Source organism: Nerophis lumbriciformis, linkage group LG13 (assembly GCF_033978685.3).
Source record: "Nerophis lumbriciformis linkage group LG13, RoL_Nlum_v2.1, whole genome shotgun sequence".
Classification (NCBI taxonomy): Eukaryota; Metazoa; Chordata; class Actinopteri; order Syngnathiformes; family Syngnathidae; genus Nerophis; species Nerophis lumbriciformis.
Window position 1 is genome coordinate 14973931 of NC_084560.2, and position 13489 is coordinate 14987419.

Consider the following 13489-nt stretch of genomic DNA (forward strand, 5'->3'; position numbering starts at 1 on the left):
GTGTGTGTGTGTGTGTGTGTGTGTGTGTGTGTGTGTGTGTGTGTGTGTGTGTGTGTGTGTGTGTGTGTGTGTGTGTGTGTGTGTGTGTGTGACAATGTTCCACTTTGACGACTCCATCTAGAATTATAGCATCACTCCGTGGAACCACCCACGTCACTGTGAGGCTGTCTCATTGTTGGGTGCTCACTGCCACCTAGCGGATGTCGATATAGCGACACTGCGTCCCGAAAGATGTTCCGAGTGAGATGCCCAAAAAAGGAGAATATAATAAGCGGACTGACGTCATCTGGGGGGGCAAAAAATATCCACGCGCAAGATGAATAGGTGGTGACGCGACATTGGAGGAGGCGGCCGGGAGAAAAACGGTCAACAATTGAAGGCTTGATTGTGGTCATGTCGTTTTCTTTTAGGACACACACAACCTCCCCTTCTATGTTGCTCCATCAAACTTGAGGTCCTTGACTAGAGACACACACACACACACACACACACACACACACACACACACACACACACACACACACACACACACACACACACACACACACACACACACACACACACACACACACACACACACACACACACACACACACACACAAGTCCCACTCCACTAGAGGATCTGAGGGAGAGCAGCGGTCTGCAGAGCCACACCACAAAGCTGCAAAGGCTCATTTGCTGGCACGGCTCGGTTTAATTGTCAAGTCCAGCCCAGACCGGGTCACCTTGCGTGGAGATCTGCTCGAGTCTGTTCTGGACTGCTCCTCTTCACCCTCGTCTCAGCGGTAAGTGCGGCGCTTTTGTTGCACGCAAACTCCAGGAAATTGTAGAAAGGCACACAAAGGTGAAATGCAGGTAACAGGTGTGTGTGTGCGTGCGTTTGTGCGTGTGTGTGTGGTCATGTCACTCATGAAGAAGGGCGTTTTCATTCTGTTCTTGCTTTTTCTTTTCCATCATTTTAACATCTAAACAATATCATGCACATCAATGCATTTTAGACATAGATTACATCGAGATTCTGCACATTTATTCCACTTGTGTGTTTGAATATGTCAAGTATTAATGTTAACATTCATGTGAATGCATGACGTCAAGTATTAATATTAACTATCATGTGAATGCATGACTTCTTCAAGTCATGCATTCACATTAATTAATATCAGTTAAGTTAATATCATATTTTATGATATTAACATTCATGTGAATGCATGATTTCTTCAAGTATTAATATTAACATTCATGTGAATGCATGATTTCTTCAAGTATTAATATTGACATTCATGTGAATGCATGATTTTTTCAAGTATTAATATTAACATTCGTGTGAATGCATGATTTCTTCAAGTATTAATATTGACATTCATGTGAATGCATTACTTCAAGTATTAATATTAACATTCATGTGAATGCATGACTTCAAGTATTAATATAGACTTTCATGTGAATGCATGACTTCAAGTATTAATATAATGCGAATGCATGACTTCTTCAAGTATTAAAACTGACATTCATTTGAATGCATGACTTCAAGTATTAATATTAACATCCATGTGAATGCATGACTTCTTCAAGTATTAATATAATGTGAATGCATGACTTCTTTGAGTATTAATACTGACATTCATGTGAATGCATGACTTCGAATACTGACATTCATGTGAATGCATGACTTCTTCAAGTATTAATATTGACATTCATGTGAATGCATGACTTCTTCAATTAAGTATTAATATTAACATTCATGTGAATGCATGACTTCAAGTATTAATATTAACATCCATGTGAATGCATGACTTCTTCAAGTATTAATATTGACATTCATGTGAATGCATGACTTCTTCAATTAAGTATTAATATTAACATTCATGTGAATGCATGACTTCAAGTATTAATATTAACATCCATGTGAATGCATGACTTCTTCAAGTATTAATATAATGTGAATGCATGACTTCTTTGAGTATTAATACTGACATTCATGTGAATGCATGACTTCAAGTATTAATATTGACATTCATGTGAATGCATGACTTCTTCAATTAAGTATTAATATTAACATTCATGTGAATGCATGACTTCAAGTATTAATATTAACATCCATGTGAATGCATGACTTCTTCAAGTATTAATATTGACATTCATGTGAATGCATGACTTCTTCAATTAAGTATTAATATTAACATTCATGTGAATGCATGACTTCAAGTATTAATATTAACATCCATGTGAATGCATGACTTCTTCAAGTATTAATATAATGTGAATGCATGACTTCTTCAAGTATTAATACTGACATTCATGTGAATGCATGACTTCTTTAAGTATTAATATTAACATTCATGTGAATGCATGACTTCTTCAAGTATTAATATTGACATTCATGTGAATGCATGACTTCAAGTATTAATATTAACATTCATGTGAAGGCATGACTTTAAGTATTAATATTAACATTCATGTGAATGCATGACTTCTTCAAGTATTAATATTGACATTCATGTGAATGCATGACTTCAAGTATTAATATTAACATTCATGTGAAGGCATGACTTCAAGTATTAATATAATGTGAATGCATGACTTTTTCAAGTATTAAAACTGACATTCATGTGAATGCATGACTTCTTCAAGTATTAATATTAACATTCATGTGAATGCATGACTTCTTCAAGTCAACTCTGACAATGAAGGCATTCTTCTCTCTCCTCTCCCCACCAGTGAGTCGTTTTGGATACATATTTTTGTTGTTGTTGTTGTTGAGAAAATAAACAGAAAACCTCCAGGATATTTTTTTTTCTTTTTTTTTTTTTTTAATTTTTTTTTTGAGGAGGAGGGGGAGCTAAAGACTTTTTTTTTTTTTTTTTTTTTTTGCGGGGGGATTGATGATGGCGTCTGCACCGTCCTCCACCTCCTCCTCCTCCGCGGATGCCGACGCGGACCCCAACGCGGCGAATTTGCGGCCACCGGGATCAAGTAGGTGCACGTGGCCGATGAAATGCTATTTCACGCGTGTTATTTGGGCCTATTTCGTGGCTCATTAATCATTGCCATTGAATGGGGGGACGGCAGCTAGGGGTCCTTTCTCTGCAATCTAATCCAGCACAGGAGACATAATGAAATATCATTATTGTGATGTATGTTTTCTATATGTAAGTGGCAGTCATGAAATATCATTATTGTGATGTATATGTTTTCTATATGTAAGTGGCAGCATGTAAGAACCCCTAAAGAGCCAATTAATTCCGCCATATTAAATTGGCCTTAATGGCACACTTGAGCGCTGCAGCCCGAGGGAACGTTTCAAGTAGTGGGAAATAAAAGCAGGGAATTAGTGGTCATTGTTTTCCTTCAAATGAACGCATTTGCCAGGGGTGCATTAATGTGCATTTTATGTGCAAAAAAAAAAAAAAAAGTCAAACTGCAAGGTGAAGCAGAATCCAAAAAGGGTTGGAAAGTGACTTGCACACCCCACAACCCCTAAATGGATTATTTTCTTCTCTTTTTGTTTTTTTTGTGGGGACTATTTGATAACTGCCGCCCCCTTCCCGCCCCTATGGTGGCTGCGAGCTCCTGATAAAGGCAGCACTGTGGTGTCCTTTCAACATGATAATGAATTTCAAGTCATATTTTCCTGCAGCGGAGTAAATAGAAGGGCAGCATGTTTAATGTTACAATCCATAAGGCCATGTGATCATCATTTTATTCTACACAAAAGAGCTGAACGGTTGTCTTTGTGGTGTTCAGGTTATGATGCGTGGTGCGGAGTCGCCCATGGATGCACAAGAAAATTGGGAATGAAGATATGTGGTAAGTATTTAAAAAAAAAAAAAATGAACATGCTAATTACGTCACATGTTTACACAAAGAGAGTCGATTTAATCCTGCCCATTCTTCACTGCAAATATTGTGTTTAACCTAATAAATTAAACTGATACAAATGTGTAACAGTAAAAAATATATATATAGTTTGTTGATAATTCAGTAATAATGAATGAATGAAATATCCAAAACAGTATTTTTGAGCTTGATTAGTTCAAGCTGACAACATAAAAGGATGTCCGATAATGGCTTTTTGCCGATATCCGATATTCCGATATCGTCTAACTCTTTAATTACCGATACCGATATCAACCGATATATGCAGTCGTGGAATTAACACATTATTATGCCTAATTTGGACAACCAGGTATGGTGAAGATAAGGTACTTAAAAAAAAATAAATAAATAAGATAAATAAATTAAAAACATTTTCTTGAATAAAAAAGAAAGTAAAACAATATAAAAACAGTTACATAGAAACTAGTAATTAATGAAAATTAGTAAAATTAGTACTATTAGTGGACCAGCAGCACGCACAATCATGTGTGCTTACGGACTGTATCCCTTGCAGACTGTATTGATATATATTGATATATAATGTAGGAACCAGAATATTAATAACAGAAAGAAACAACCCTTTTGTGAGAATCAGGCCGATATTATCGGCAGGCCGATATTATCGGACATCTCTAATTATTATCATTATATTATTATCCTTCCATCCATCCATTTTCTACCGCTTATTCCCTTTGGGGTCGCGGGTATATTATTATCCTATTTATATATTATATTATATATATATATATATATATATATATATATATATATATATATATATATATATATATATATTATTATATATTACATATTATACATATTATTATCATATATTATCATATGTATATATTATATTATTATTATTATTATCTATTTATATATTATATATTATATATATATATATATATATATATATATATATATATATATATATATATATATATATATGTGTGTGTGTTGTTATATATTATATATTATTATACATATTATTATTATATATTATCCTATGTATATATTATATTATTATTATTATCCTATTTATATATTATATATTATTATATATATATATATGTTATTATATATTATATATTATTATACATATTATTATTATATATTATCCTATGTATATATTATATTATTATTATTATTATTATTATTATTATTATTATTATCCTATTTATATAGTATATATTATTATATATATATATATATATGTTATTATACAGGTATATTATATATTATTATACATATTATTATTATATATTATCCTATGTATATATTATATTATTATTATTATTATTATTATCCTATTTATTTCAACAGTAGCCAAGGGAGACCTGGCTGGCACATCCCATAATAGCAAATGTCACGCACCGGTGCTGTTTGACATTGCTTTGACCGACACGTTCTGCTGCATCTAATCATTAATTGATTAGTATCCATCAGTCTTCTGGATCTGCAACACAAAAGACCACAGTCAAGTCTCGCATTAAGCAAAAACATCTGCCTTTTCTTTTTTTTTTTTCCATTTGATGATTGGATTTATTGTCCAATTTTTGTCTGAGATAGTTGTGTGCTGACGTCATGGTGTTGCCATGACTGATATAGCTCCCACCTGGAGAAAGTGCTGACAAAGGTCATGGTTCCGGGAGTGTGACCATGGCGTGGACTGTCCTGCAGGGTTCCTGCAGAAGAATAACAGTCTGGAGGAGAGGAGCAAGTTCTTCAAGGAGCGCGCGGCCAGGAGCTTCATGCTCACCTGCGACAACAGTGACGGGGGCGCGCGCTTCACGCGCACGGAGACCGACTTCTCCAACATGTTTGCGAGAGGTAAGAAAACTCTGATGTTGCAAACGCACCTCAATAACTTCATCTGGTGTTAGAACTGCTGCTCAAAAGACTGCCTCGTTGTTAGACTTGTTTTTGTTTGTTTTGTTTTGGTCTTTTTTTTTTAAAAGTAATTAGTTTTCATCATTTAAAAAAAACAATCACTACTAGCAGTTATAATATAAGGTTTGGATTAGAATAAATAAAACAATAATAAAAAAAAAATCATCCCCTACTTAAACAGAAAACAAATCCAATTCAGATTAAAAATATTTTCCAAGCGGCAACTTCAAGTACACATGAACATTAAAACAATTAAAAACCAGGTGGGTGTAAATGAGGTTACCTCAGGTTGTTTTTTAAAAGCATTAAGGGATATTAACTCAGTCAATGTCCATTCCATTAGTACATATTTTTGGTTGGAAATATTCTGAAACATCAATATTAATGCATGCCATGCTTATTGCATCCCATAGACAGAGAAAGATGTTTATACGTTTATATATATATATATATATATATATATATATATATATATATATATATATATATATATATATATATATATATATATATATATATATATATATACAGGGGCGCCGAAAAGGGGGGGTAAAGGAAACGGATTCTAGGGAGGGGGGCCCAGAGAGGCCCCTTAATGATGATGAAATTATAATACAGAAAAAATAATGACACTGTGTTGGGGGCCCTGTAAAGATTCTTTTCATGGGGCCCAAAATCCCTAGCGGCGCCCCTGTGTATATATATATATATATATATATATATATATATATATATATATATATATATATATATATATATATATATATATATATATATATATATATATATATATGTCTATATATATATATATATATATATATATATATATATATATATATATATATATATATATATATATATATATATATTTTTATATATATATATATATATGTCTATATATATATATATATATATATATATATATATATATATTTATATATATATATATATATGTCTATATATATATATATATATATATATATATATATATATATATATATATATATATATATATATATATATATATATATATATCCCTGGTAGAGGAGTACAGATGTGTGAGTTTCAGTCCAATTTGACTTCATATATATATATATATATATATATATATATATAGAGAGAGAGAGAGAGAGAGAGAGAGAGAGAGAGAGAGAGAGAGAGAGAGAGAGAGAGAGAGAGAGAAAATAATATATATATATATATATATATATATATATATATATATATATATATATATATATATATACAGAGAGAGAGAGAGAAAGAGAAAAAAGGTTTATACGTTTCGTTTCTATATATATATATATATATATATATATATATATATATATATATATATATATATATATATGTATGTGTGGGAAAAAAAATCACAAGACTATTTCATCTCTACAGGCCTGTTTCATGAGGGGGGGTACCCTCAATCATCAGGAGATTTTAATGGGAGCATTCGCATACCATGGTTTATATAGGGCACAGAGTGGGTGGGTACAGGCTGGCCTAGGGGCGTGGTGATTGGCTCATGTGTTACCTAGGAGGTGTTTCCGTCTATGGCGGCATGTTGTTACAATTTCGCTGCGCTTGTTGAGGGATGACAGGTCTGGACGGTAAATAATAAACAGTTTCTCTTTCAAGCATAGGTTGCATCTTTTATTACCACTATTGTAAGGTGTGCTGGATGCAAGAATTTGCCATGTTATTGAATATTCAACATTATTGTCTTTGAGGTCCCAAATGTGTTTGCTGAGTTCTGTGGTATTTCGCAGGTTTTTGTTCCTGAAAGAAGCCTTGTGATTGTTCCATCTGGTTTTGAATTCTCCCTCGGTTAATCCTACATATGTGTCGGATGTGTTAATGTCCTTGCGTATTACCTTAGATTGGTAGACAACTGATGTTTGTAAGCACCCCCCGTTGAGGGGGCAATCAAGTTTCTTTCGACAGTTACATCCTTTGTTGGTTTTGGAGTCGCTCTATCTGGGGGTCGACGGCTCATTTGCAATTGTTTTGTTGTGGTTTGAGATGATTTGTCGTATATTGTTCATGCAGCTGTAGCTCAATTTAATGTTGTTCTTGTTGAATACTTTTCTTAGGGTGTTGTCTTTGGGAAAGTGTTTGCCAATCAGATTGAGGAATTTGTGTCCAATGTTCGTTGAGACGTTTTTGCTGTATGGGGGATTGTACCAGATGATGTCGTTTCGTTTTCTGTTCTTTTTTGGCTGGTTTCCTGGCGTGGGTTCATAGGTGAGGGTGAAATTGTATCCGCTTTCATCAAGGGCTTTTTGGTACGGGGGGGTTGCTTGGTCAAATTCAGCTTTGCTGGATGACAGCATCGATAGCCTTTTATTGATTCCGGTAGGTATTCTTTTCGTGGTGGTGGGTGGGTGGTTGCTGTCATGGTGCACGTATTGGAGTGTTGTGTTGGGTTTCGTGAATGGTTGGTAGCTGTTATTTCTCAGGTTGAAAGTGACGTCAAGGAAGTTGACGGTTTGCTTATATATATATATATATATATATATATATATATATATATATATATATATATATATATATATATATATATATATATATATATATATATATATATATATATAGAGAGAGAGAGAGAGAGAGAGAGAGAGAGAGAGAGAGAGAGGGTTTTACAATATATATCCATCCATCCATTTTCTACCGCTTGTCCCTTTTGGGGTTGCGGGGGTGCTGGAGCCTATCATATGTATGTATATATATATATATATATATATATATATATATATATATATATATATATATATATATATAAACCCTGGTAGAGGTGTACAGAGGTGTGAGTTTCAGTCCAATATGACTCCATATTATAGTATATATATATATATATATATATATATATATATATATATATATATATATCACTGATGACGTGTCCAAGCATCACCGTGAGGTGTATTCAAGTTCTATATATATACACACACGTATATATATATATATATATATATATATATATATATATATATATATATATATATATATATATATGCTGTATATATATATATATATACATACATGTATATATATATATATATATATATATATATATATATATATATATATATACAGAGAGAGAAAGAGAGAAAAAGGTTTGTACGTATATATATATATATATATATATATATATATATATATATATATATATATATATATATATATACAGAGAGAGAAAGAGAGAAAAAGGTTTATACGTGTATATATATATATATACACAGAGAGAAAGAGGTTTATATGTTTCAGAGAGAGAGAGAGAGAGAGAGAGGTTTATACGTTTCATTTATATATATATATAGAGAGAGAGAGAGAGAGAGAGAGTAAGAGAGAGAGAGAGAGAGAGAGAGAGAGAGGTTTATACGTATATATATATATACAGCGAGAAAGAGGTTTATATGTTTTGTTTATATATATATATATATATATATATATATATAGAGAGAGAGAGAGAGAGAGAGAGAGAGAGAGAGAGAGAGAAAGAGAGAGATCGAGAGAGAGAGGGAGAGAGAGGGAGAGATACTTTACAAATCCACAGCAAGAAAATTAACCAGAAAAATTAATCCAAATGTTTTCCTTTCACTTCGACTCTTTTTCTATTTTGTATTAAAATGGCTTGCAAATGCGAATTGGTTCTCATAGGATAGGATAGGATAGGATAGGACAGGATAGGATAGGATAGGATAGTCGAGGACAGGATAGGATAGGATAGGATAGAATAGTGTCACGGCGGGGGGGTCGCTGAGAGGTTTGTTTCCCTGGGATGCAAACGGATCACTCCGGACAGGACTTGCAGGTAGGAACATATTTTAATCTTGGAACTCAAAAGGGTTCAAAAGCGCTGATCGCACTTGAAACAAAAGCTAACACTTAGCATAGACTAAGGACATAGAGAACTTACGTGACAGGTGCATGTAGCAAATACTTAGCATGAAACCATGCAGACATGAAGTGAACAATGACGCCAGAGTGAGCGTGGAGAGCAAATTAACTAAGTAGCTCTCTGATTAGTGGTTGGCAGCAGCTGAGCGTGGGACCACTAACCAGAGGCAGGTGAAAATAATAAGTAGCTATGGCAACAAACTCAGGAGGTGCACAAACAGGAACTAAAGGAGTCCAAAACCAACAGAAAACACAAACCATGATCTGAACCACGGATCATGACAGACAGGACAGGATAGGCTTTTTTCATCCTACAATGAGGAAATGAGGTGGTTGCAGTGCAGATTCACAAAGTTCAGGGAAAAAAAGGGTAGAACAGCAACAAAAGAAGTGGGAAAGATCACAGGACATAAAAGAGCAACATAAGCAGCTACAGACTACAATGTTCAAGTTAAAGTTAAAGTAGCAATGATTGCCACACACACACACACACACACACTAAGTGTGGTGAAATGTGTCCTCTGCATTTGACCCATCCCCTTGTTCGCCCCCTGGGAGGTGAGGGGAGCAGTGGGCAGCAGCGGTGGCCGCGCCCGGGAATCATTTTTGGTGATTTAACCCCCAATTCCAACCCTTGATGCTGAGTGCCAAGCAGGGAGGTAATGGCTCCCATTTTTATAGTCTTTGGTATGACTCGGCCGATCTCAGGGCGGACACTCTAACCACTAGGCCAGTGTTTTTCAACCTTTTTTGAGCCAAGGCACATTTTTTTCATAAAAAAATTACGGAAGCACACCACCAGCAGAAAAGGTTAAAAAATGAAACTCCACCAGGTTGTCATGCCTTATTTTGAGTTTGTTGTTGTTTCCTGTGTGTCGTGCTTTAGTTTCTGTCTTGCGCTGTTAATTTGGTGACCCTTCCTGTTTGCCTTCCTTTGAGTGCTATTGCCCACACCTGCTTTGTTTTTGCAATCAAGACTATTTCAGTTGTGCATACGCTATCATTCTTTGTGGGGACATTGCTGATTATCATGTCGTTTACGGATGTACTTTGTGGATGCCGTCGCCCTGCTCCACACGCTGTAAGTTTTTGCTGTCGTCCAGCATTCTGTTTTTGTTTACTTTGTAGCCAGTTCAGTATTACTTTTGTTTTGCATAGCCATGCTTCAGTGCCTTTCCCTAGCGGGACTTGCCTTTTGTTCATTTTTGGTTTAAGCGTTACATACCCCAAAAGGGACAAGCGGTAGAAAATGGATGGATGGATACCTTTTACATTACAAAAAAGGTTGAAAAACACTGCACTAGACAACGGCACATTATTATAATTATTGATTTGCAAAAAATGTATGGCCCTGCGATGAGGTGGCGACTTGTCCAGGGTGTACGCCACCTTCCACCCGAATGCAGGCTCCAGCACCCCCCGCTACCCCAAAAAGGGACAAGCGGTAGAAAATGGATGGATATTTTGGACCAATTAGGTGAAATTGCATAATTTCCCACGGCACACCAGACAATATCTCACGGCACTAGTGTGCCGCGGCACAGTGGTTGAAAAACACTGCACTAGGCCACTGAGTAGGTATTTTATTAACACACATTTTCCACAGGCCTTCGCGGGCCACATAAAATGATATGGCGGGCCAGATCTGGCCCCCGGGCCTTGAGTTTGACACCAGTGATCTAGGGAGACCCAAGTGTCCGATACATACTCATTCAGCTCCGTGAAGCTCGTCCGTCCCGATGATCAACTCGAGCTCCGCAGAGCCTCCAGTCTCTGACTTGGACTCCGGAGCAGCAGAGAGCCAGCAGCTGGTGTCCGCTGCAAACAAAACGCTCCTCCGGGCAAAAAAAATCACCACAAAGCACTGCAGAAGTCTTGAAAGTGCCAGTCCCAAAAGGGCCCGAACCAAAAGGCAAAAAAACACATAAAAACAAGAGGGAAACATCAAGAACACAAAAGTAGGAACACAGAGCGCAGAGCTCCTGCAACCAGCAGCCACTACAGCGCAGTCATTTTGAAAAACAAACAAACAATATTATTCACCTAAAACTCGTTTGCGGACGTCATATCTTTAATATATACTCTATTGATGAGAATTATTCTGAAACATTATTAATACTGTCATTTGGCTTATGTTTTCATTGAAAACATTCCATACACTGTAAAAAAAAAAATCCTGTTTTTATGGTTAATTTACTCTAAATTTCTACTGTAATTTTTCTATTTTTTTTAAATAGTTTATAAAACTGTAGAATTGAAGACATTATCTGTAAATAAACAATCCGCCTGTTATTTTAAGTAATATGCCAGTAATGACAAACTATGTATATTTCTATTTTTTTTTACAGAAAAATACCAAATTAATTATACATAGCATTTTCTGTTTTCTTAAATTACTTTCAAATTCATGTAAAATTACAGTAATTATCTTTCATTAAATATGTAGCTTGTTATATAAAAGTCTATGTCCATACTAACAATCTAACACAGGGGTGTCTAACTCAAATACCGAGTGGGCCAAACTTTAAAACTGAACAAAGGTTGAACAAATTAACCTTTTAATAGGGACCCAAACAAGTTTTGCATTGAATATTGAACAAGCAAGGCTTATATAACTTTATAGTGACATGCAAAATCGAGTTTCAAATAATAATAATAATAATTAAAAAATATCAATGGCATATCAAATACAATTTAAATAAAAAAATGAATGCCTCTTTTCTATTTGCACCCTTCTGAGGTAAATATCAACATTAACTTTTTCCACAGCCTAATAAATTTGAAAATAAAATAACAATGAATAAAACAACCATTCAGGACTTTAAACTGCTCAGTTTGCAACACACTGATCTAATCTGATGTGCCCAAGCCAGATACCTGCCATCTTTTCTTGGATGCTAGTTCATTAATGTCGGGGCTCAGGCTTTGAGCTGAGGCAACCTTCATTATCGAACGAAGGTGTTCATCAGTCATTATATCTCACAGTCCACCCGGACTACAGTCTTAGGGGTGTGCCTTTAACGTCCTCTACGAGCTGTGGTCACGTCCGCTTTTCATCCATTCTAACAACGTGCCGGCCCAGTCACAAGATATGTGCGGCTTCTGTATGCACACACAAGTGAATGCAACGCATACTTCATCAACAGCGATACAGGTTACACTGAGGGTGCCAATATAAACAACTTTAACACTGTTGGAAATATACGCCACACTGTGAATCCACACCAAACAAGAATGACAAACACATTTTGGGAGAACAGCCGCACCGTAACACAACATAAACACAACAGAACAAATACCCAGAATCCTTTGCAGCACTAACTCTTCCGGGACCTACAAAATACACCCCCCCCCCCCCCCCCCCCACACACACCTTGTAGCGTAATAGTAATTTAGTAAAAATCAGTAAAATTACGATATTTTCCCGCAAAACGTTTAATGAAAATTTCTGTAAATATAATGTTTTTGATCATTATTTGGTTTACAATGTTTTACTTTAATTTTATGGTTTTTGTTTGGCAGCCGTAGCTGCCAGTAGATGACCGTTTTTTTACAGATGTTTTTTTTTTTACAGTGTAGGGTAGTGCAAGTTCGAGTGACTTTATTTGTACCCCAAGGTAGATTTGTTTGGCAGTGTCAAATACAGCAGCATGGCATACGGATATGTACTCTGTCACGTTCAAACCCCGATGACATCTATTAGACAAGAAGAAGCAAAGGAATCAAACAGAGACAGGATTCAATTTAGCTCATGAGGAGAGCGTATGTGTGCCTACCACCCTCGTACCGCGTCACCCCGCCGCTCTGAGGAGGGAGCTCCACGCCT

At 35.3% G+C, this 13489-nt stretch overlaps 1 protein-coding gene across 1 annotated transcript in view; it reads left to right on the forward strand.

The window, feature by feature from the left end:
• The first annotated feature begins 314 nt into the window (after nt 1-314).
• LOC133613821 (glutamate decarboxylase 1-like) overlaps nt 315-13489 on the forward strand; it is a 75792-nt gene continuing 62617 nt past the window's right edge. The window contains exons 1-4 of the mRNA XM_061971638.2: nt 315-785; nt 2719-2973; nt 3745-3807; nt 5557-5706. Of these exons, the coding sequence (XP_061827622.2) occupies nt 2883-2973; nt 3745-3807; nt 5557-5706 (304 nt within the window). The 5' untranslated portion in view covers nt 315-785; nt 2719-2882. The remainder of the gene's footprint in view (nt 786-2718; nt 2974-3744; nt 3808-5556; nt 5707-13489) is intronic.